The 25,810-nt window shown below is 39.5% G+C and overlaps 1 protein-coding gene across 2 annotated transcripts in view; it reads left to right on the top strand.

Moving 5' to 3' along the window:
* The window catches only part of SUCLG2 (succinate-CoA ligase GDP-forming subunit beta), a 260,803-nt gene that overhangs the window by 227,394 nt on the left and 7,599 nt on the right, over positions 1–25,810 (top strand). For both annotated transcript variants that reach the window (XM_077770601.1, XM_077770600.1), the window contains one exon: positions 13,798–13,918. In XM_077770601.1, coding sequence (XP_077626727.1) covers positions 13,798–13,918 — 121 coding nt within the window. The remainder of the gene's footprint in view (positions 1–13,797; positions 13,919–25,810) is intronic.

The following is a 25,810-nucleotide window of genomic DNA, read 5'->3' as shown; positions in this document are numbered from 1 at the left end:
AGAGCTTATAGTCTTCCCAACTAGCTGATGAGAACTTTGGAGGTAGCTAGATGGTGTGCAAGGAAACTTTACAGGCCACACTTGTGGCAGGAATGGACATTATGGGAGTTGTCACCCAGTCAGGACAGACAGGAAACTGGCGTTGACCGTAGTCAACTTGAGCAGTTTGACCAACTCAGTCTTCAGCAGTCAGTCTTCAGCAAGTCAGAAGACTATTCCTAAGTTTCTAGAGTGAAAACTCGGACACGATTTTCAGGATGATTTTAAAAAGAAACAAAAAGGAGCCACTTCAAGGCATTTACAAAAATTCATCTGTGAATCCAAGGAAGCTTCTACTTTGGTAAGATATAAACAGGCTTCAAATAGATTCAAGCCTACCTTTTAGATTTAGTGCATAGCAATATACACATTCATTAAATAAATGCACCCTGAGGGATATGGAGCAGAAAATGTAGGCTTCTGCAAACAAAGGGATTTTTCTTTTTCTCCAGGTGTTTCAGAGTATAAAGGGCAGTTGCAGGTATAGAGAAGAGAAGAAGAATCTCTAACATGTCAGAAAAACAAATACGTGTCTAAATTGGATGGATTCCAGTAGTATATGTGCATGTCTGGCCTTGCCAGGGGACGCTTCTCAAAAAAGCTATATAGATCTTACGTAGTTTGAGAGCTTCTGTTTTCTTTCCTATATTTCTTCTTGGTTGTTAAGCCATCCTGTATGTATTCCCTTGGGGTACTTTTTATTGTTGACTATTAACAGCTCAATGACACCGTTTATTTACTTGATAAAGCAGAATAATGTGACTTTTGAGATAAATGTGAGACCACTGCTTACAACTGGGTCATTGTAGTTTCATGGAAGTTAAACATCATCTTTTTCTAAGGCTGCAGACCTACATTTTTACTTATTAACCATCTTTTCAGGTTTGTCTTCATGTTACTTATATTCCTCCTTTAGACATACTGGGAAGCCACATGGGGATTGGGACTTATTGAACCTATCTTTCATTATGCTGAAAATAAGGTTTGCAAGTCACCTTCTAGATGGGCCATCCTTAGTTTCCGTTTTGCAGCTAATAAACCAAATAAAGCCATTTTAGTGCTGAGAAGCTCGTTTTCACCTAACAAGCTATCATTTGTCATTTATAATGGACAGGACCCAAGATAATAAAGCATTTGGCTTGTTTTCCTTTTTCAGCTTTTACCTTGGGTGTAGATCCAGGCAGTTAATGAGCAATAATTTCAGATTCTTAGGTGTTAGCCATCTCCCAAAAAGAACCAGAGAAGGAAGGTATTTGATAATAGTCATTAAAATGGCTTGAGCTGAGAGTATTCACAGTGTTTTTTAACTTTTATTTCATTGTTTAACCACAGATATGTTGTGAAGCAAAGAAAACTAAACAATTAACCTTCTAGTTCTAGAAGGTTCAGATGAATGGACTTTCTCAAATTCCAGCTGGGTTGATCAAAATCGGGTGTTGTTATCAGCCTCACTAGGAAATGATGACTCATTCAACTCATGGTATATGGTGGAGAATTGATTTACAGAGAGATGGATAGTGAAGGTGGGGGAAGGGAGTACAGGAACCATGAGAGAAAGCTCAGAGACTGAGAACTAGTGGTCTGGGACCTCTTAGGTCTCTAAACCAAAATGAAGAGAGAAGGGAGTAGTTATTTAACTAGAATAAAAAGTCTATAATGGAAGGCCTTCTTGAGATGATCAGGGACCTTTGGTGGAAGGACACACCCACTGAAGACAACCTCACTGGGAGGGACCTGGAGGAATGTAAACACCCTGAGTCTCCCCTCTTCCAGCAGAGGCTTCCCAGATGCCAGTCTGAGAAAGGAGCCCATTCATGTAGTCCCTAGAGTCAGCCTTCCAGGACCAAGAAGAGCAAGGTAGAAAAAGGTGGGATGGATCAGGAGGGGTTCAGGGATTTATAACATAGCTAGGTCCCAAATGACTTTTTTTAGGGTGCAAGAGAGACCACAAGGGGGGATGAGGGGGCAGAAAAAGAGAGAGAGAGAGAGAGACTCTCAAGCAGGCTCCACACCCAGCATGGGTCCCAATGTGGGGCTTGATCCCACGATCCTGGGATCATGACCTAATCCGAAATCAAAAGTGAGATATGAGGCTCTGGGTGACTCAGTCCATTAGGCGTCCGACTTCAGCCTAGGTCATGATGTCACTGATTCTCTGTTTGACTCTCAAACAGAGATTGTTCTCAAGTTTGAGCCCCACATCGGGCTCTGTGGTGAGGGTTCAGTGCCTGGAGCTTGTTTCATATTCTGTTTCTCCCTCTCTCTGCCCATCCCCTACTTGCACTCTGTCTCTATCATTCAAAAATAAACAAACATTAAAAAATTAAAAAAAAAAAAAAGAGAGAGAGAAGCTCAACCTTCTGAGCCAACCAAGTGCCCCTAAATGATAGTTGCTTGAGCCTGTACCTCAAGTAATAGAATATTCAGGAATCCTTTTGTAAAGAAAGTCTAAAAACTTGAAAACTTCACTGAGGTCTATAAAAGGTTAAACTATGGGTGGGAGGGGGTGTGGCCAACCAATGATTCGGACCACCTTGAGGTAAAAACTTTTGTTAAATTTCATTCCAGCAGGCTGTGGGAAATAATCTGCTCCAGGCATGGTATTCTGACATTTCCTGAACTGCTAAATAAATAGATCAGACTTCTACACAATAGATTACAGCAAGGTCAGACAGTGATATCAGTAATTTTAGAATATTGTCTATAGCTCAGGGTGTTTTTTGGTGACAGTGTCATCGGATGCTGTTAGTAGGTGAAAAATGAATTTTGTAGATTCCTCTCCTCCTTCTATTAAATATTACAGGGGACCATTTCTGCCTGGCAATTTAGAGGAGGCCTATGTCTAGTGGGCTGTTGATTTTTGTAATTACAGATGTTTTAACTGGTAACTTTCTTTGAAGGCTTTTTGTTTCATTTTGTTTTGCTTAATGTACAGGAATTTAAACTTTTGATGCTAAGGCATAGTATCTTCAGTGACTATTTTGGTCTCTAAGATTAGGGGTGTGAAGTTTGGAGGTGGGGTCATTTTACTGAAATGGACAAAGGGTGGGATTTTAGGAAATAAAACTGGAAGCATCATGTTACAGAGAAAATTTTGGGCAGTATACTGATTTTCACTAATATATGGGAAAGATCTGTTATGAGAAGAAACATACACGTGTTTTTAAAATTATTTTAATTAAATTTTTAATATAAATTTTAGGCATAATAAATACCTTGTAACCTATTAAGATCTTAGTTGAAGGTTATATTTTGACTTTTCTGACTTATATACTTATGCATTAGGGGTTTGATACAAATTTTTGTCAATCCTTTGTTTCTCTAGAAAACTAAATAATCTAATATATGTATTTGAACAGATGTATGAAGCATCACAGAATCATTACATGCCACCTTCATCTTACACTAGACTTGTTATTTACAGAAGCAGTGAGTTTTGCTATTAACTAAATTTATCTTCATTTGTCTATGGTGTGAAGTATGAATCTGTGTGGTCCTAAGTTTTGGCTCTGTCTGCTTTGCTAATTTATTTTTAATTGATGTTGGTCATGAATATAGGCAACCAAATCGCCCGTAGAAGCATTTTTCCACCTTTCCTATAGTAACAGTTGCCCTGTGGAGACTATTATGTTGCAACAATAGATAGAAATCCTGCTTATAGATTAATAAATGGGTCTTTCGCCAAGTTGCCAATTTTATGGGTATTTTCTATATTCACTCTCTAACAAATGATGATGGAGTATACATATTCACATTCATCAAGATGACATAAATCTGAGATGATTGGACAAAATACTACTCAGAAAGAATGTGCCAATAAATATTCTTAGTCTGTGCCAATGTAATTCTCATTACAAATAATATATAGATATTGCCTTATGAACAGTGAGTATCCTGCCTTGAAAGCAATTATCTGTTAAGCTGGGAAAGCAGTTTTGTAACCAAAATATTTCTTAACAGTCAATTCTGATAGCTGAGTTCTTAAGTGAGAATTGTATGCCTCATTTTTTTTTCTAAGCTTTTGATGTATCCTGGTTAATTGGTAAGACCAAAATCTCCTTGTTCGTTTTTATTCTTTTCTTTTAGTTTGAAATGGCTATGTGGCCAAATTACACATCATAAAAGTTTTTGCAAGAGCTATTTTAAGCACATGACACTCAAAATAAGAACCTTGCATTTGCCATTCTGGATGTCCAAGTGGTTTTTGTAATCCTGACAGTGGTTCTGAGTCTCAGTTCAAAAGGATATGGGAAATGTCTCTGAAAAGGATAAAAAAACATGTCTGTGCTGTTCCCTCAAATATCAGTGTTCTTCAGTCATTTTAACTTCTTGTCTCCTGTGCCTGCTCATAATGCCAACCGATATTTTCATCTTTAGATTTTTTTTCCTTTTCCTGTTTCCTGTTAATAGCTGACTTAACCCCAGCTACAGTGTTTGCTGGCAAGTGGGAAAACATGTGTATCCTATTATTGTAGTGGCCTTGGCATTCATGCCTGGTGTTCTTGAGGACAAAAAGCTAGTTTTGGTGATACTTACCACTTAGAAATACAATGCAAATAGGGACATGATTGGTGTCCTTAAGGAGAAAGACCCTAGGTCCCTGTGCCATCCAGACACTCAATACACTAGCTCCTGAATTTATTCGATCTAATTTCCAACCCTTTGACTCTTGTAGAAAATGAGTAAAATAGGATGTTATAAGTTAGAATACAGATCATCCACTAACGTTCTCCTAAGTTAGAATCCATACTATTTGACCAGATGACTTTTTTTCATAAAGCATTATATAGGCCTAGAGCTTCTCAGGATGCACATTAGAAAGCTTTCGCTTTCTAACAGGCACTCATCTGAAGAGGAAGTGTAGTATAATAATTTCTACGGTGCAGTATTCATAGTATTTTTAACCTATTAAAATAACCAGTATGCATAATGGAAAGTGCCTTTGTCCTGCTGGAACTTTATACCCATTTGTTTTTTGGGGTTTTTTTTTTTTTTTTTGGTTTTCATTTACTTAAACATACATGATTAATGAGATTGTAGTGATTACGCTGCATGTGAATTAGGTTTCCTCACTCTCTAATATTTTCTTTGTAATGGAAGGGCAGTGTTGACAGACTTAATCTTTCAGTTCTAATTATCAAAATTTGTGTTATGTGATTCCCAAGTTAGGGAGACGAATCTATAATGCACTTGATTTGGCTCTTTCCTCCACTGCCATGGCAGGCATTGCTTATAGGTCACAGATCCCTCCCCCTGAACCAGGTCATGGCCCTAAACTCATTCTCAACACAGTACTCCAAATTACCCTGCAGAGTTATTGCACCTTGCACTGACCATTCCATCACCTAATACTTAAAAAATCTGTATCAACAGTGGTGTCTCAAATGACATATACTCCATTAGAATTTTACTGATCATAATTAGAAATAATAAATATTTCCATATTCTAGTAATAGTAACAGTGGAAAAGGGATAATTTTCAGCATGACAGATATGAGCAAGAGGACTTATCATTCTGCAGAGAGGGGTTTCATAGGGACTACTGTTTTCTTTCAGGACAGACTCTAGATTTTGAGGGCCAGGATCCACTCTTATACCATCATCATCACTCTGCAATCCCATCTAAGGATTACAGACAACAAGGTCTGGACAACTCTTTTATCAGTGAACAGGAGAACATAGGATTGTAAAGAAATGAAACTCATTGGTCCACAAAACCGTAAAAGATATCTCTGATCTATTTTAATAGGGCATTGAGATTTGAAAGCAAAGAAATATAGGGGCACCAGAATATAGGACTCAGACATGTGCCCTTAAAGTTTAGAATAGAGCCAAAGTAGAGTTGGGGCTTTGGACTGATCGTGGAAGTCACTGGCTATAGAGAGTCGTCTAGGAGGGGTAGAGAGGCCATGGACTTTTTTTTTTTTTAATGTTTATTTATTTCTGAGAGAGAGAGAGAGAGAGAGGGGGGCAACATGAGCAGGGGAGGGTCAGAGAGAGAGGGAGACACAGAATCCAAAGCAGGCTCCAGGCTCTGAGGTACCTGTCAGCACAGAGCCTGACACAGGGCTCGAACCCATGAACCGTGAGATCATGACCTGAGCCGAAGTCAGATGCCTAACCAGCTGAGCCACCCAGGTGCCTCATTGGACTTTGAAGTAAGACTGGCTTGGTCCAAATCATGACTCCATTGCTCCCTAGCTCTGTGCCCTTGAACAAGTTATTTTAAGCTCTTTGAGCCTCAGCTTACTTAGTGGGGAAGTTGTAGTACCTAATTACCAGCACCTAGGAAAATCAACATGCAATACATATTAATCCTCCATACCATTTTACTTATTTTTGTGAGGAGAAGATTGCAGGATATAACTAGGGAAGGAATTCAGGAAGAAGAGAATAAATCAAGGACAAATTAGACACATTTCCCTCCGTTTATTCTAGCTGTTCTCAGAGGTCATGCTCAATGGAAACTTGGCTCTCCTTCCAAATATTGTTTATGTACAGATGCTGTTTCCATGCTATCAGTTTTGGAATAACTGATTCCAGGGTTGGAATAAAATGGTTGGGTTTATCTTGAATGAATAATTAAAAATGCTAAATGTTTGAAATTAAGGATGATATATAAAGATATTTTCTTGCGATTCTGAGATTTTTCAGGATGCATTGGGTAAACTTACTAAGAAATGGAAAATATTAAAAGGACAGAGTGAGAGGGTGAGTTTTTCAAGAAATACTCTTGTTCTCATGTCATCCATTGGGATTTGAAAGGTGTATCATTTGCTTTAACCTAGCAATCCTAGTGCACAAATTCTCACAAAAGAAAATAATTTCAAATTTCAAGAAAAAACCAAAAGTAGAAAAGCAAGCCAGAGTAGCTCATCCCAGTTGAACTGAGCTGTGGGCTTATTTAGAATTTTACAACAAAACCCAAGATTGAATTCCTCACCTGAATCACTTCCTTATTGACTGAATCCATTTAGACTCCCCTCTAATTTAGCAGAGTATTTTTATTAAAGCCAGGCATACAAACATCAATTATCCAAGCTGCATCTAATTTCCTTCACTGTTTATTTTCCTTCGTTGGCTGCCAGTGGATTAGAAGACATGATTAGAATTCAGCAGGAAAATAAAAACAACAAAAAAGAGAAAAGCAGTTTAACAGAAACAGATGCTTAAACAAGAACAACAACATTCAGAATTAAAATAACTTGTGATTTTAAAAATGTCCTTATCTTGCCTAATATAAACATGCTTGCTTGATTTTTATCAGCCTTGCCTACTGTAACGGGACCATGGTAGCATGCTGAATTAGAGTAAGCAGAGGCAAAACCCACTGGCTGCACTGACTGCTTATTGTAGACACTACAGTGTGTTTTAAATGCAGCACAGTACTTCATTTGCAGTCACCATTACAAAATGGCTTACTTATTGGTGAAGGCGATTTGTTCGCTTCCAGCCAATGTTAGCGAGAGAAAGAGAATAAAGAAAAGACATTCAAGACATTTTATGAACTTGTTAGTGGTACAGACTTTGTTTCAGGGAAATGATATTAACGTTGGCATGGACACATTTATTTAATCAGCTACTACTATGATGATGGCAAGGAAATGGTGCACTAAAGGAAGAGAACTTAAAATGTGAAAGTTCTGTCAGAGAGATTTTAAATGATGCAAAGAAGGAGGGATGGTGGTTGCAGTCGCCTTGAGGCTAATCATGAATCAAATCATGTTTATGTCAGGAGTTGACAAACTTTGCCCTATAGGCCAATGCTGGCCCACTTGTTTTGTAAGTAAAGTTTTATTGGAACACAAACAGACTAACTCATTTATATATTGTCTGGAACAGCTTTCATACTACAATCGCAGAGTTGAGTAGTTGGGACACAGACTGGTCCACAAAGCTGGAAATACTTACTGACTATTCCTTGAGAGAATAAGTTTGCCAGCCCCAGTGGGTATGGTGTATGTCATTGGCATCTGTTCCAGACAGCCTCGTATGTTGTATGATGAAACAGACCTCGGTTTGAACTTGTGACCTCTTAACGCCTAGGAGACCCTAAACTCTGTGAGCCTCAGTCAGCTCATAAAATGGAGGTCATTAAACCTATCTTATAAACTTAATGTGCTTGCTGAATGACTGATAGTTCCCTTCCCAGTGTCCCTGAGTCTGTACAGGTGCCTTGAAACCAAAGGCTTCTCAGACTCTTTCTCATGGTATTTACTCTGTTAAGACTCTGCATGATTTGACCCCAGCCAAGGGTGGTCCATCTCATTTTCCACCACTCAGCTTCTCAACTTCCAGGTACAAGATACCCTGGGTTCTATTCAGTTTCTCAAATGCACCAAGTGCTTTTCTGCTTCTCTGTCTTTAATATTGTATTCTCTTGTCTGAGTTACTTACTCTATATCCCTTTCATAATCTACATAGCCTCTTCCTGACTGTCCCAGATACCCTCCCTGACTACCCAGTGTAACATGGGTGCTGTTCTGTGAGCTCAGAGTCCCCCATATTTCCCTCCCCTTGATAACTGTTATTACATTTTGCAATTTTACATATAATATAGAATTTTTTTATTTTTTTAAATATTTTTTGACAGCTTAGCTACTGGCTACACACAGTGGTTTAAAAAGAGCACCTAGGAAAGCAGTAGACCCTCAAAAATATATCTTGAATGAATGACTCACTTTTCATTGAGCAATCTGGCAATATTTGCATTTCATAAAAAGTAACCAGGATAGGGCACCTGGGTGGCTCAGTCGCTTAAGCATCTGACTCTTGATTTCAGCTCAGGTCGTGATCTCATAGGTGGTGAGATCAGCCCCACGTCGGGTTCTATGCTGACAGCATGGAGCCTGCTTGGGATTCTCTCTCTCCCCCTCTCTCTCTGCCCTTCCCCAACTTGTGCTCTCTCTCTCTTAAAATAAACTTTAAAAAAAAAGTAACCTGGATAACATTGAAGAAAACTGAATTTTTGATCCTGATGACATGCTGGCTACATAATTGGTATAGGTTGTTTCTGAGCCTGTGTCTTCTCATCTGTCAGTGGGATGGATAGTACCTGCCTCACATGTTTGTGGTGGAGTCCAGTGTAGTAATGAATGGGAAAGGAGTAAGCACAGTACATACTGTAGGTCAGGTTTGCAACTTTGCAGGATATTTGACAGTAAATGAAGCTGTAGCCCCAGTGATTCTCCAGATCTTCACTACTTTCAGTGTCCTTATCTGTTAAGTGGGGAAAATAGTTATGCCCACCTCATATACTACTCATTTGTTAAACATGTTAATACACATAAAATAATTAGAATTCTGTCTGCCATCTGCTAAATGCATGGTAAACATTAGCTCTTATTGTTTGTAATTATTCTTAATTTTGATTCTTATGAACACTTTTCCCAGAAAAGTATACATTCACACATTTTATAAGTAGTTGCAGAGAACTCACAATTCCCCTGAAATGTGTACCCCTATCCTCCACACACAGGAGATATGGTATCCTTTGTCGTTATCTGCCTTTGAGACCAAATCCTAAAGGAGAGTTGGGTATAGAACTAATCTAAAATTATCCCAAAAAACTATAGTGTGTTTGTGAGTTGAGCTGACTGGGGTTCCCTTATATTCATCAGATACTCAAAGAGATTACATTGCCAAAAAGGGTTTTAGTAGTGATTCTGTTGGTTTCTTTGTTTATTTAGGGTTGAAAGAAGCTTGATAAAAACCAAAGGCTATATAGCTTTTCTTCTTTTGAAGTTCATTCTTTACTTTTAATTGCGGACTAAAGTCTGCAGCCAAAGTATATCTTGCAAATTCAGACACACAGAGATATTTGAAAGACCTGTCTTTGGACTGCCTGACCACCTGTGCACCTGCCGGCAGCCGCTGCAGACCTCGCTGTGGGAGTAGCTGTCTGGGGGCTGGGACCTGCGTGCCGTTTCTCATACCGTAACTGCCTCACTAGATGATCTTTATTTTGCGAAACAGTAAATAGCTTGTAATTCTCACCTGAGAATCTGGAAAAGCCTGTTCGTGAAAGCACTTAGGAATCTTCCAGGAAAGTCTCTTGATACTTAAATATACCTAACCCCTGCCTCTTTTTTTTTTTTTTTTTAACATTCTCTTTGCCAAGAAAACACAACAAAACAAAAAGACTACTACATGTTGCTATTGGTATTGTCATGGAACAATTAGTGGTTGTCATAATGAATGGACACGTGAGGCACACGTGGAAAATTGGACATGCTTTATAAATGCTAAATAATAACAGTGATGTCATGAGGCTTTCCTTTGCAAACTGTCTTAATTTCATTCTCAGTTTGAGATTGCAGATTACAGTAGTTAATTATAGAAATTGGTCCAGAGTGAAACCTGGAATCAGATTTCTGTTAAAGTGCATGACTATAGCAAATTACTATATAGTGGAAGAAAATGGCATCATCTCTCGTGGACTGGGGTCTTGCCACCACCCCTGGGGGTGATTTTCCTCCCAGTGCTCTGTGACAGGCCATGTGGTCTAAACAATCGCCTTTCCCTGGGCTAAGCAGCCTGTGTACTTCTGTGTCTTGTCAGTCTTTTAAAAGCCCTGAGTTGTTAGTATAGGTCAGACTCTTTCTCCTTTGTTTCATCACTTTCCCTTTCACATTCTTAATCTCTCCTTCTCTCTCTCTCTCTCATCCCCTTATTCTCTCTTACGTGGGCTATACTTTCATTTCATGTTCACTACTTTCATGAGAGGCTGCCTTCAACACCTGCCTTCACCCTGTTCTGGAAAGGGAAGGACTAAGAAAAAGAGCCAAGTACTCATCCCTGATGTCTGGCACGTACACCTCCTTCTCCATTTAGTCTGTAGGTCCTAAATGAGCTAAGTTGGTGGTAGTTCTGCTTTCATCCTGGATGCTCCCTTCTACCTGAGTTCCTACTCTTTCCGTGTCTTGTTGACCAGACATCACCTCTCAGAAAGCCTCTTGAGTAGCAGCAGTCTGCATCGCTGGCCCTGCTCTCACCTTAGCTCTGGGACCCTGGACTGCAATCACCAGTTTACTGATGTGGCTCTCAGACTAGTCTCTGAATTCCTTGAGGACCAGGAAGGTATCTTGTTCTCCACATCCTAAGCATTTATCTCTGTACCCAGTATAAGGAAGATGGTCATGAAGTGTCTGTTGAAATTAATTTAATTCATTCATTCTTGAAAACACTGTTTATTAGATGATTATGCTACGACATGGATTGTGCTAGCGCTGATGGAAAAACTGCATGGCCCCTGTTGTAGAGAAGCACAAAGGTGACCCCTGCCCCCCAAGGGAATTGCATGCTAGCAGTGTGGTTGCAGAATGAGGGGCAAATAAACATGAGTAGAACAAGGGCAATTAATCATTCCTTCACTGTTAGAAAAGAGGGTGTTTTCTTGGGATCATTACCAGTATACATGCTTGGCTTATTTTTAGCAACAAGTTAAATGAAGAGTATTTACGTATTTTAAAGAGTATCTGTTTATAATACTAGATGCTCATTAAACACTGTGAGATGCTGCCATTTGAGAGACTCTCACGGAAATATGAGCACCACCAGATCCAGAGCTCACATTCGACACTCCCTGCAGGGTGTGCACCCCCTGAACAGCCCTGAGACAAGAAGTCATGACCATCTTCTCTTCTTGCTGCCCACCTCCTGTCTGTTGAGGTGAATTCACATAAGTTTGTGTGAGATGCAACTAGTCTATAAAGATGATGGGTGAAACCCAGCAACTATTCGCCCTAACCTAATGAAGGAGGAAAAGTTTTCCCAGAAGTTGTTGACCTCTAAATTCATCCATAAAGAATGTACAGGTTGAAATGTGGCAGAAGTCTACAAATGCCAGCCTGTGCTTTACCAGAAAAGCCTGGTTTTCCTACATAGACCTGAGTGAGCCTCAGCAGTTACTAAGTTTCTCTCTTGGACCCCGTGGAGTCATTATTGCTCTTGAGTGTTTTTCATTTCATTGTTTTGGCAAGTTCCTCTCCATCCCACAGCTATTTGGAAACTGCTGCTATACCAAGGCTCAGTGCTAACAGCATTTAATAGCTGTCATTAGAAAGCAAGCTTCTGCTTACCAGTCAGCCTGCTGTGAATGTTAATGGGAGATTTCTGATGGGGGAGTGGCCCCAGCCTCTAATTGGTTTGAAAAATATTGCTCATTTATTTTATTCTTAAGACGTTACCTTTTGACTGAACTTCACTAAGTTTGTGCTTCCATTATTTTCCAATTCAGCATAGCTGTTGTGTACCAAACAAGGCTTTCTTATTTCTTATGGGCTATCTAGGTAACCTATCCATTCTCATCATGCTTTGTTGAAAATAAATGCATGTATAAATATACTTTAAGTACTTGGCTGTCATGTACTAAACTGTTTACATGTATTATCTCATTTAGGCCTTCCAATAAGCTTGTAGACAAAGTACTGTTAGTCCCATTTTTTGGTAGGATACCATGTTCAGGACTGGGTATGCCGCTTGCAAGATTCAGGTTCTAGGATATCCATTCATGAAGAATCAGCATGCAAGCTAGAGAGATGACTTTGAACCTCACCACTGCTACTTGTTAGCCATGTAACCTCGGAGCACATAATGTGAATTTTCGGGGTGGGGGGGGTGGCTTTCTCACTACAGAGGGCTAATGTTCACTGTACTTACTGAATAGGGTTCTGGCAAGAATAAAAATTTTCAGTGAAGGTTGATATAATGGGTACTTTCTGAAACTGTTAAGTGCTGAACAAATACCAGGCAGTGTTTCCTCATATGTTTTGTGTAATAAATTTAGCATATTTAAATAATAGGATTTTAAAGTGGCATGCAACACACATGTATATGCTTTAGTGTACCCTAATTTAACTGTGATGACATTGTTGGAATTCTGATGCCTCCAGCTTGATGAATAGCCTTTTTCTCTGGGTGTTATCAATTAATCTAGGTAATGAATTCTCTTCATTATCTTGTTCTTCAAGTTAATTATACAGGATTTTCTTAAACCTATTTATCAAGTCAGGATATTTTTTTTCCTACATGCCTTTGAATATGGAATACATACAAACAGGTTAACATAATCAGTTTAAATTTACATTTCTGAAAAATTCCAGTCACTGGCTTGACTTTACTCGGATTCTTACTTGTGATAACTTGTATCTCATTCTTTTAGGACTCATTTTTTTTTTTAATCAAAAAAGTTGTTATCTAAGATAATTAAACTATCTCTGGTTTTTGAGAATATACCTTTAGCATATCAAAGACATAGTAAGGAGGCATGGAAAAGCTTGAATCTTTACCTATTAATACAAAACAGCAAATAATTGGCCCTTAGTTTTGAAATATTCTGTAAGGTACCCCGACAGATAAAACTTTGAGTGAAAACCATGGAGGGAAAAGAAATAAGTGCATGAAATTTTAAATGACACCACTCATCAATACACAGTTCTAGACAACAACATAAGAAAAAGAAAAACCAGAACGGTATATAATAAATGGATGGGGATTGATTTCACTTTGAGTTGAGAGAAGTGAGTAATGGAAAAATATGGGTTAATATGGTAATGGTATGTATTGACATTTACTAATTCAGTAGTAAATTTTAACTTTCTTAACATTTTGTGGGCCTTCTGTTTTATATTTTATATTCTGTGTTAAAACAACAACAATGAGGAGTCTTATACTAATTGTCTCTATTATTCAGGCAGTTATTGTTGAGAATGTCACCTAGCAACATTTTGATGGAGACCTTCCTATTTTTTATTTCAGGTGGAAGCCATCCTTGTCAATATATTTGGTGGAATTGTCAACTGTGCAATTATTGCCAATGGGATCACCAAAGCCTGTCGGGAGTTGGAACTCAAGGTGCCCTTGGTGGTCCGTCTGGAAGGTGAGTTTCCACAGCACCCATACCCCTTCTCCAAGACCAGGCAACCAGCATGGTTTGTACTCACAAACTTCCTAAGACAACGTAAAGAAACCTTGGATTAAATAAGATGAAACAGAGGCTCTGCAGCAATGCTTCCCCTGGTCTCTGTCAGGTTAGTAAGGACTGCAACTCTCCAAGAATGGCATATGTTATGATTCTCCAGATTTTCCAAACTCATTCGAGGGGGAGCCATTTTATTATGAATCCTTTCGTAAGATGAGTACTTTGGGAAAAACAGGCTGAAAAAGGCTGCTCCCAGAATTATTCGGCATGGGAGAGCAATGCTTGTTGAATCCTCTCAGGATTCCTTTACTTGTTAAAATCAAGGACCCTAAAGAGCACAGGTTTATTTTGGGTTATAACTGTTGGTATTAGTTAATTAACTAACTAATTAAATTATTGAATTTACAAATTATTTTGGTAAGAGGTAAAACAACTTGGAGCTTTTTGAACACTTCTTTTAAACAATTTTTATACTCTATATTTTATGTATAAATATATATGCTGTATATTTTATAAAAAATATCTTTTAAAAATTTTAGTGAGAATAGCAGGAGTGTTTTAATTTTTGCAAATCCCTTTAGCATCTAGCTTAGTATTCACTCCTGTGTTATAGCTGTTGGAATATGTTGTTTTGGTTGAAGTGCATGAAGAAAATATGACCTCATGGACATATCTGTTTGGAAAAGGAAGCCATTTCCTAATAACCGTTTCATATACTTGTGAATTTTCTTCATTGTTACTACTCTAAAGTTAATAGATAGTAGTTTCTTTTTAAAGATTAGTTTTGGGTGAAATCTGACACTATTTCAATGGACTTTTCATACTCTTATATTAAAATCCATTGATCTGTCTTGCACATTTTATACATGTATGATTTGCAATATCAGGCCCTGATTCATATTAAAAATATTGGATTATGTAGCTCTTCCCAAGTTTGGCACATTTCAATATACAGTATCAAAAAGTTCACATTTGTTTGTATCACACCGTTCTCATTGGAAAGACCTCTAAATATTGAGATGTTGTCAAGGGTGGTAGATGTATCTTTTCCAGAATTGTAATTTTCACTTCAAAGCATGAATTTTATTATCAGTCACACAATGGTCAGTTGTTTTCCTTGAAGTAACAGCCTGACTTAACTCATAGTTGAGAAAATGTCCACCATATCATGAAGTCAGGATGACCATAGTGTGTCCGTCATCCTTCTAAGAAAATCCAATGTTCCATGGGAAATAGGGTGGTTTGGCTTGCCACTCAGACAGCTGCACAAACACATTGTTGCAGAAGAGCCATCAGAGTTCAGTATGCCCCAGACTTGCTCTCTGTGTGTTTGCCATTTGGTCACAGAGTACTCAAGAGACCTGTGCTCAAGGGCTGAGATTTAATAAAATTAATATTTTGAAAGAGACGCCTGGGTGGCTCAGGTGGTTGAACATCCAGCTCTTGATTTCAGCTCAGGTCATGATTCCAGTTTTGTGGGATTGAGCCCCACATCAGGCTCCGTGCTAAGCCTGGATCCTGCTTAAGATTCCCTCTCTCCTTTCTGCCCCTTTACCCTGCTCGTGTGCTCGCTCTGTCCCTATCTCTGTCTCTCTCAAGACATAAATTAAGTTCTTATTATTTTACTGTTCGCCAAGGACATTCTTACCTGAAAATGGCAACTTTTTATTACAAGTTTGTGGTGGTGAAAATACAGTGACTAATATAGCTTGGTGCTACTGCTTTGATTCCACAGTAACATGCCAGTAGTTTCACCCTCTTCCATTTTGCTAAATCAGTGCAAATGCCAGCAGGATATTATTATTGTTGTTAATATAGACATAGTTTTCCATCAGGAACTTCCCCAAGGTTCTGGGACGACACTTTGAAAACCACTGTAGTAGAGAAGCAAAAACAGGACTTTAATGTGAGAACTACGCAGAATGCCCATCCACATGACCAACGTATTCAGATTACAATGATCAAGCTGGCCCCTGGGCAAATTTCTGCAGCACTATGCTTGAGACAGCTCATTTTTCCCAACTTCTGAGCTGGTGCCATAATTCCCTAGAGATCTCCTTCCCCTCAAGATAAAGTCCGGGGATATTTTGACCCTGCTCTGTATCTAGGTCGTTTGAGGTCAAGATTCCAGAAGAACTGCAGCTTGGGGGTTTTTTGGGGTTTTTTTTCTGTTTACTTCTTTCTGTTTCTTTTTTCTCTCACTCTCTGCCACTCTCCTTTCACCCTGAGCCTCTGTGCCTCACAAGTGTATATCTGCACCATATGGACTTGAAAGAAATATGATCACAAATAAAAATGGAAATAGCTGGAGCACCAGTTGGCAGAGGTCAATATGGACATTAAAACATATGAATGAATTACATCTTCTTAAAAATGTAAATATGACATAACTCATCCTTATAGAAATAATTTCAGTAAAAGGAAAATTAGTGGCAAGGCTGCAATGAAAAGAAAATTGGTCAAGAAGTTAGTGGGTTCATCAGTGTAGATATAATTCTAATTAAAATGTTGTCACAGTGTTTTCAGGATTTAAGTGACCACTGACCCTCAGGTTCTAAAAGTCAGCTCTCCTTGTGTTTTTAAAGGGGAGCAAGTCTCTATAAGCAGATTAGACTCATGTCTGTTCCTTGGGGAAATGACTAGAAATAAGTGTGTACTATGGTGAGCTCATTCCTTTCTAGTGATCCTCACTCTGCCTGTGTGGTCAGCAGAGGCCCATAATTATTAGTCATGAGTACATTCATAGAAAAAAAGATTACCCCACTTTACTTTTTACTTTACTTCCTTTAGAGGAGCACCTCTTTTATTTTCACCCCACACTTATTGTTCCAGACATATTAAGTGATCCCTATCATTTAACATATCCTTATCATGTGTATCTGGAAAATACACATGCTAAAATATGCATAAATACCACTTACAGCATTTTCTCCCCAGTATCTTTGTTGGCTATATCAGAGGTCTCTCTGAGCTCCTAGGTAGAAGCTTTGAAATTTCTGTTTGTTAGACAATCAGATGTGCATCTTTTAAGTTACTGTGCTTCCAAAATATATGCTTGTGTTTTTTTTTAATTCATTATTTAATAAATACTACGTGCAGGTCATTGAGCTTGAGACATTAGGATGTATAGAAATGTAAAAAAAAAAAATGTCAGTTACTAAATAAATGGGGAAATACAACAAAAAGAAAAAAGAAAAATCAACAGTACAGATAATATATACAAAATATTAACAGGTGTTTGCCCTAAGAGACTCTGCTTCTATCTCAGTAGCAGTAGCTTTTGAGGCATCCTAGAGAGTCACCAGCACGGCCAGTGGAATCTTTGCAACGGTTGATACCTTGCAATGTCCACTGTATCATGGAGAATTAAATGTGATGATTCAAAGTAAACTCAAAAAGGATACTGTCCCCCAAATTTACATAGGCTAAAAATATCCATGGTGACCTTCTTTGCGACTACTCTTCTTCACTGTAATGGCCTGTATCCCATAATAAGCCTTGAGGGCCTTTTATCAAGAGAGAAAAAGCAGGAAAGCTTCTGACATTTCTGGACTCCTAGCTGGTGTTCTTTTCTTCTTCTTATAGGAATTAGTCTCTTGTGTGAAAAATGCCTCTCACACTCAACACGGTTTGTTCCAAGGACAGTAATATTTTACCATATGTGATTTCTTAGAGATCAGCAGCCCCACACCAAGATCAAACCAGTCCCTAAGTTGTGTTCATCTTACATAATTAATAATAGAAAGATTAAGAATTCTGTTTTAACCCTACTCTCGGCACTATTCATAGACAACAAAATGCAGAAAATTGGTGATGGTATTACCCATAAAGGCCCTATAAAAAATAACTATAAATAAAAATCAAACCAGTGCTCTTTATGTTAAGGAAATGTAGACTTCTGTAAAATATGTGTCCATTAAGCTGAGTGCCTGTGTAGCTCAGCCCACTTTCTTTGGCATACTCTCTTTTTTAAGCTTACTCAACATTGACTACTATAATTATAGCACATTTAGAGATGTGAGTTAGCAGAGAAATATTATAAAAGCAGACTTTCCAAGTTGAGCATAAGTTGAAATAAGTAAGATTTGAATCACTGGAAAGGAAGGGGGAGGGAATTTGGTATAGGATCAGAAGCAAGTCATCAGATCTGTTCCATACTTGGCCTTTGGTACTGAGACCATAATAGTGGTAAAACTTGAAACCTAGGACCTGGGTAGATCAGAAGGCTGTCCTGGGGAGAGTAATGGCTTTGCAGCAACATGTTATGGCTAAAAAAAAAAAAAAAAAAGGTGGGAAAATCATGTCAGTAACCAATGTCTGCAACATTAAGTAGTATCTTAAACCTAAGCAGAATTGCCACATAGAGGTAAAAGTAGAGTAGACAACAACAAAGATAGAAATGGAAATGAGGGGGTGCCTGGGTGGCTTAGTCAGTTAGGTATCTGGCTCTTGACGTCAGCTCAGATCTTGATCTCAGGGGCATGAATTCAAGCTCTACACTGGGCTCTATTCTGGGGATGGAGCCTACTTTATAAAAAGAAAAAAAAAGGGGGGGGTGGAATGAAAGGGAAAAAAAGAACCTTGGATTTTAAACCTAATGGCTGGAGAATGAATGATGCCATGGTTGACAGACTTGGGAAAGTCAGAAGGGGGAACTAGTTAGAGAGAACGGGGGAGAATATGACATAGGGATATAATCATCCTTAGTTGAGGTGAACCTGTAATGTCAGATGGGACATTTATTTTTTGAGGTAGAGACGGAGGAATACAGGGAATGATCCAAGAAGTGTCATAGAAAAATGGGAAAGTCAACCCATTTTGAAGTCCCCCAGTAAACCCACTCAGATCTTGCTCCATTAGAGATTGGTCTCCTGCAGTACAGTTCAGTTAAAAGGAAAAACCAACCCAAACCAAAAATCTCCTATTATAGGAAGTCTGGTTCTCAGTGCTTCCAGTGGCAAACAGTTGCTAACTATGGGACCTTTTGAGGAATTTCTCTTATGCTTAATATAAATTTTCCATTAGTTTCCTCTAGGTTGGAATACAGATTCTGCTCCTCCCACAAATCTCTGTGCATTCAGTTATATTTTACCCAACCTTAGAGCATACTACGGATCCTTCTTTGTTTCTAATTAAGCAACTTTTCATCATCTGTCCTGAAGGAGTAGGACCACAGAGTGGTATGAAGAGGCAAGAACTTTGTGGATAATTCTAGTGGTAGTTGCTATTTAACTTGATAACACACTATACTTTCATTTTAACTGATGAATTTTTCAATTGTATTTATTCATGTTAATGTTCAAATTGGTGTGCATTCCTAGAATGCACACCATCATATTGCTAGTAAAAGGGAGATGGGAAAAGATGTCCATCATGCCAGCATCTGTGATAAATAAATCTTAGCGACCCATAAAAACTAAGTGTGGTAGAAAAATTTTACCGGAGTCTGAATTGCAGTAGTAAATAATTATTATTGCTAACATTTGTTAACTTGCTAAGTTTGAGATACTCTGATACATGGCTATAATAGTCTAAATAAATGTCACACTTTTAATGACCAAGATAACAGGCATTTCAAAAGCCAATGACAGATTTTGTTAGAAGTGTCTACTTCCTATAAATAAAGAAGGTAGTCCCTCTTGATTGTTATGTGCCCATTTGGAAGATCCAAGATCCTTTCCATTATTCTCACTGATTTGTGACCCACATTTTCAAGATTCCATTGCCACACACAGTGTATTAGAAATAGCTTGATGAGGAAAGTTTTAATCAATCAAATCAGCCTTGATTTAGTGAGATTTTGAGGATGAATCTTTGTTCTCAGCTGTATGATAAGTACAAGCTGTTCTACCAGCAGATAAGGAAAGGATTACTCCCCCTTTTGAAAATGGTAACTTCATAATTACATGTATTTACTTGCTTTCTCACAACACAACTCACCAGCTGAGACACAGATTATTTTTATTTAAAAGACTCCTTGGTAAATTGAGCAATCATATTTTGATGGTGGAGTTTAGTTTTTTAACACAGTTGTTTCTGGCATAAAGAACAAATAATCTGAGGTGTTTATTTTTTTTTTTTCCGTCTCTGAAAAATATATATACTTGGCACAAAAGTTACCTAGATGATTAATTGAGCCCAACCCACAGTACTGTTGAGAAAAACGTACAGACATTTGTTAACAGCTTTGTATCTCCACTGTGCAAGGATGTTTTAGCCTAAGCTTTGGGTTTGTTCAGGTAGTTTTACTGTTGTAGACCAAGGCTTGCCAGTATCATTAAAGAATTTTTTTAATTTCATTTTTTCTTGTTATTGCATTTAAATCTGCAACCGTCTTCTATAGCTCAAATAACCTGAAGAGGAGTATGCTTTTCTCTCAGGTGCTCATTATGATTGCAAGTTAAGCTATAAATATAATGAGCCTAGATAATTGATAAATCAGATCCTGTTTCTCTTAGTCAAATCGTTCAGTTTGATTTTTCTGTACCTAAAGGTTTATTTCCGCAACATAAACATTTTGCTTCTCTTTTGACAAATATCTTTCAAAACAAGAGTCCCCTGTGATTCCCTTCCTTATTCTTATCAATCTCTAATGTTCCCTAGGCTTTGTTTATAGTTGTTGAGAACATAAATGTCTACAAGTCTGAAATTTCATATTTTGTTTCTTTTACTTCTTGACCGAGGCACCAGCAGCTCTTTTCTGTGGATACTTCCTTATTCTTGCTCTCTGAAATACTGACACATTGGAGCCACAGGCAGAGCAATGCACATCTAGTACCTTCCTAGCACAGACACAGTAAAATTGCCATGTGATGCTTTAGTCTGCTGAAGAGGCAAAGAAGCCTCAAGTATGTGAAGTAGAGGAAAGCGTTCAGTGGCAGCATTACAGATTTCAGCTGCGTCCACACACTTGGCGGCCGTCCATTCTGCGAGTCTTCCATTATGCTAGGGTATGAGACCCAAGAAAAGAGGGCAGTAACTCTTCCTTTGACTCCCATCGTAAAAAGCAGTGTTGACACACTGACTGTAGCCGACTTGCTGGAAGGACTTTTCATTCAGGGTATTTGAGCTGTAGGTTTGCTGCCGACCCCCAGAGTCATCAGAGTATAAGGGAGTCTTGGCCAAGGGACGGCATGATCTTGGGTGAAGGGAACGTGGTTGCCCAGCAGGGCCAGGGGCTGAAGCCATGCCTGTTAACATCCCCTGGCCTCTTAGCACATTTCTTAGCATGTGCTCTGTACCGAGTTTTCATCTTCTCTCCTGTTCTCAATCTCTATTCCCTTGCAAGGCAAGGTGGACCTGTTGCCCACCTCCACCCCCAACCTCCCTAAGCACACCTCCCCTCTACTCCTCATTTTGCCTGGCCACGGGCTGCTGTTTGGTTAGGTGCCCTCCTCAGTCTAGGCGGTAGTCCTTGCTTCAAAAACAAGGACACTTGTTGTCTCCATGGGACACTTGTAATCAGGAGGGGTTTTAGAGCATGGCAGGTCTGTGGACTGACACATCCTAAGTCCTGCACATCATGACACCACGTTCGGCTTTGTGGGTGTTTTCTGAGGGATTTAGTCAGTTCATATCTCCATGCCTCAATTTCCTTATATAACACTTGAAAGTCACATTTGATCAGCCACCAAAGAGAGGGAACACGTTGCTCAGAAAGGGGACACACTGGTAGATTCTGTTTGTCCTACTTGACAGGCGACAGGTGTGTCCTGTGAATAAGACTCTCCGAGAGAGTGCCACCTTGAGGCTGTCCTAAGGCAGAGCCATCTAGGAGGAAAGACTCCACAAGAATGGTTTAGAACAGGCAGGACATATAAATAGCTTTCATCTCATGCCTTTTGTTTATTGATAGTGGCTGCCTGCAGTGCTGGGCCAAGAAAGATGCTAAGACTGTATCCCAGCTCAGTGGAAAAGAGCTCTGTGGTCATTGTCTTCCGCAGTTTGTGGGAAAGGAAAGTGGGGGTACTTGAACCAAGTATCAGCTACTGTTGATTCAAAGAGAGTAAGAGTGGGTAGAATTTTCTGTCCTGGAAATACAACTGCCTGCTGTATCAGAAGTGGGAAGCAAGGGAACCGCAAGCTAGAAAAGCTCTCGATGAGGCTGGGTTCTTATGCTGTACAGCCATGGGGCCAAAACTTTGAATTGTATAGAGCAGAGGTCTGCAGACTTTTCCTATAAATGGGCAAACTTTAGGCCTTGTGGGCCATGTATTCCCTGTAGCAGTAACTCACCTCTGCCTTTGTAGCTCAGAAACAGCGTACACAGTATAGGAATGGGCATGGCTGTGCCCGGATAAATCTTTATTCCAAAGACAATGGGACATAATTTGCAGCCTGGTGTAGAGAAGAGACCAGCAGCAAAGCCTAGAATTCTGGAAACTACCCATGGTACCTGAGTCTAAAGCCTCCTCCATCCTCAGCTCCAAAAGATTTTTTAAAGATCAAGAAAAATACGGTGATAGGAAGTTCTGAGAACCTTCCTTCTCAAGGAACAGATTAGCAGTGAGATCCACTTGGCCCTTCCCCCACATAAGTACAGAATCACGGGCAGTGATGCAGTGATGTCACTTCTCAGCAGCATGGGAGTGCCAGGGTCAGGATTTCAGACAAAAGTTCCACACTGCCAAAGTTACCTTTGAAAATTCCTGAAATCATGCCTAAGTTAGAATATGCATGAATTGAAAGCCATGAGGTAGACTCAAGCAAGGCATGAAAGGAAGTCTGTCCAGATGTTTAGGAGCATAGAACTCCCATTCTTTATGAGAATAGCCCTGTTTTGAGCAGGTACAGAATCGTAGGACATGCTTGCTTGCCAGAGAATTCATTCCATTCCGTACATTTGTTTTATGTTAACATAGATGTTGCCTTTTTGAGGTTTTACATGATTGAAAGCAAAAGTATAAGCACCTTGCATAAGTCCTCAGTGAATATAAATTAGACTTGTTCTAAATCTGGTTTGCACACCCTTCTTGGAAACACTGTTGAGAAGACCCTGGCCATCAGCTTCCTGCCACTTAAATTGGTGGTTCCCAAAGAGCATCACAAGAATAACTGTCACACTCACACCCTCAGAAGTAGTTTCTTCTTACCGTGGGAGGAGAAATCACCAAGCAGAATAGGTGTGCACAGGATATAGCCCCGCAGGATGTCTTTTATCATTTTTAATTTTTCTAAAATGTGAGAGATCTAAGGCATTTCTATAAGATACTCTTCCAACTACAGTAACTTCCCAAAGTCGCTCAGCTTCTCGGTGACAGCCAGGTTTAAAATCTCCATTTCCTCATCTGTGAAGTAGGAATAAAACTATGGCGGTCTCATGGGGTTGTTGCAAGGAGCAGATGAGTTTTACAATAACCTAGACAGTCCCTGGGCCAATAAGTGTTGGCTGCCATTAGTACTCGAGCTCTTGTTTGTAACCCTACCAAGGGGGGACTCTGTAGGCTGGGAGCAATGTGCCGAGCAAGGTGTTAGATATTGGGTGCACGTCATCTCTGACAAGCAAGGATTGCTGATGCAGCAGGACTTTTACCTCCGATTCTCAATGAATTATTCCATTTTTAGCAGTACAATAACAAGACAAAAGAGATGTGATAAGTTATCTAAATTTACATGTCACCAAGAAAATGGACCTCTTCTATCTGGTTGTCACTTGAAAGGAGAATAATGGAAGAGGAGCAAGGGCAAAAGGGCACTGAACGTTTTAGGAGGAATCTGCTGCTCTGTAGAATTTGTTTTTTTCCACTGACCTCCTTTCTCCCCGGGGCAGAGGGGGGAAAGATTCGATTACTTAGAGCGGAGGTCGGAGTAGTTTAGAATTGATGGGCCATACTGACTCTGTCACAACCGTTCAGCTCTGCCTTTGTGTCACAGAAGCAGCCATTGACAATCTGTAAATGAATCACTTTGGCTGCGTTCCAAGAAAACTTTATTTATGGAGATGGAAATTTGAATTTCATGTAACTTTCATGTATCACAAAATATTATTCTTCTGATTTTTCCAACTATTTAGAAAGAAATGTAACAACTATTCTTAGCTGACTTAGAATAGCCCTGATTTAGAACACCAGACCGAGAGTCAGACCTATACATGGTTCACTGGTTGTTTCACCTGAGCAAATCACCTGACATTTCTGGGCCTCAGTTTCCTCTGGTAAAAACAAGAGACTTTCATCCTAAAGGATCCTTAGGATTCCTCCTACCACGTAAAAGGCCAAGTTGCATGGTTGTCACGCGGCCTTGCAGTCACGCAAAACTGGGTTCTAGTCTTGGCTTAGCCTTTGACTTGCTGGGGGACATTGGACAAGTTCCTCAGCCTCCCAGTACCTCAGTCATCTCATCTGTAAAATGGGGATAAAAATGATGTCTTTTTTTAGGGTTGCTATGAAGGTTGAAGTGATATGATAATTGTGAACGCCTTAACTCATGTATCCAACACATATTTATTGTGCCTAGTGTATATACAATAAGTGCTAACTGTTCCATTCTTTAAAAAAAAAACAATTCCTATTATAGTATTACTTTTTTAATTAATTAATTAATTAATGAGAGAGAGAGAGAGAGACGGCATGCATGAGCAGGGGAGGGGACAGGGACAGGGAGAGAGAGAATCCTAAGCAGGCTCCAGCTTATCACAGAGCTTGATGCGGAGCTCAGTCTCATGAACTGAGAGATCATGACCTGAGCCAAAATCAAGACACAGACACTTAACCAACTGAGCCACCCAGGTGTCCTCCAAATAATGCTGTTTTNACAGACCCACATTTTGATGAAAACCTTGTGATTTCTGTCCACTACATTGATCTTGTCTCCCAGGTCTCGAAAGCAAAGAACAAATTTTGATAAATTAACCTTCATCTGTCTTTATAGCTCTCTCACTCCACCTGCTGGCAGGAAGTCTGGTAAAACATGCACAAGTGGAGAATTTTTAAAACTTCATAATTATTCTTTTGATAATATCCTCTATTGGCAGAGCAAGATTTCATTTTATAATCATTCCCCTTTGTCTGTGTATTGCCATTTTTAAGGCATACGTCAGGTAGGTAACCACTTAGCTTAGCAGCTTAAAGCAAGCAGATGTTAAGAAGTGCTTGAAGTTGAACCAGCGTGAGTCAATCAGTTATCTGTACAGGTGGTTATTAAAACTGTTGTCCTGCAGCCTCATTAAAAGGCAGTGCAGTATTTAATAATATTTAGAACATGTCAGCAGCACTATTTAAATGTGGGGAAGAGCTCAATTTCCTTTGTAACTGGGTACACAGACATAAACAGTGTCTTTGGAACTCCCAATTCCGGGTCAGAGTTTAAAGCAGCTATGATGGTTTACTGTTTAAAAATAGAGGCAAGGAAGGGGGTGGGGAGCAGGTGTCAGCCACTTGGTGAATCAAGAAGAAACCAACCTTGAATATTCAAAGAACAGAATTAATGAAAGGAATCCACACACAGCAAGTATTCGCCCAAGGCTTCCCCTGTTTCTCTTTTCTTTTCCAGTGACCTCATTTCCAGGCTGCTGGGTTTCTTTTTGACCCTCTTCTCTGTACGTTCCCCCTTCCCCTTCCAGCTTCTCTCTCAACAGGAAAGAGGAAGCAGGGTCTGTGGGCAGCAAGACCTGCCCTGGCTTGGCTTCTCCGCGGCCTGTTGGCAGGAGAGCCAAACAAGGAGAAACCTGCTTGGAAGCCAGGACAGAGTGCTGCCAGGGTCAGGGCAGGGGCTGGTGCGGTGGGACTGGGCGGGCTCACCTTGTTTCCATTGTTCTCCGTGCCTCTTTCTTTTCATGTGTCTTCCCCCTCTAGGTTATTCCTCATCTCTCTCTCTCTCTATCTCCCAGTCTCTCTCTCTCTCCACCCCCCC

This window comes from Crocuta crocuta, unplaced genomic scaffold, assembly GCF_008692635.1.
Source record: "Crocuta crocuta isolate KB4526 unplaced genomic scaffold, BGI_CrCroc_1.0 scaffold126, whole genome shotgun sequence".
NCBI lineage: Eukaryota > Metazoa > Chordata > Mammalia > Carnivora > Hyaenidae > Crocuta > Crocuta crocuta.
This window is presented reverse-complemented; position numbering and strand designations above follow the sequence as displayed.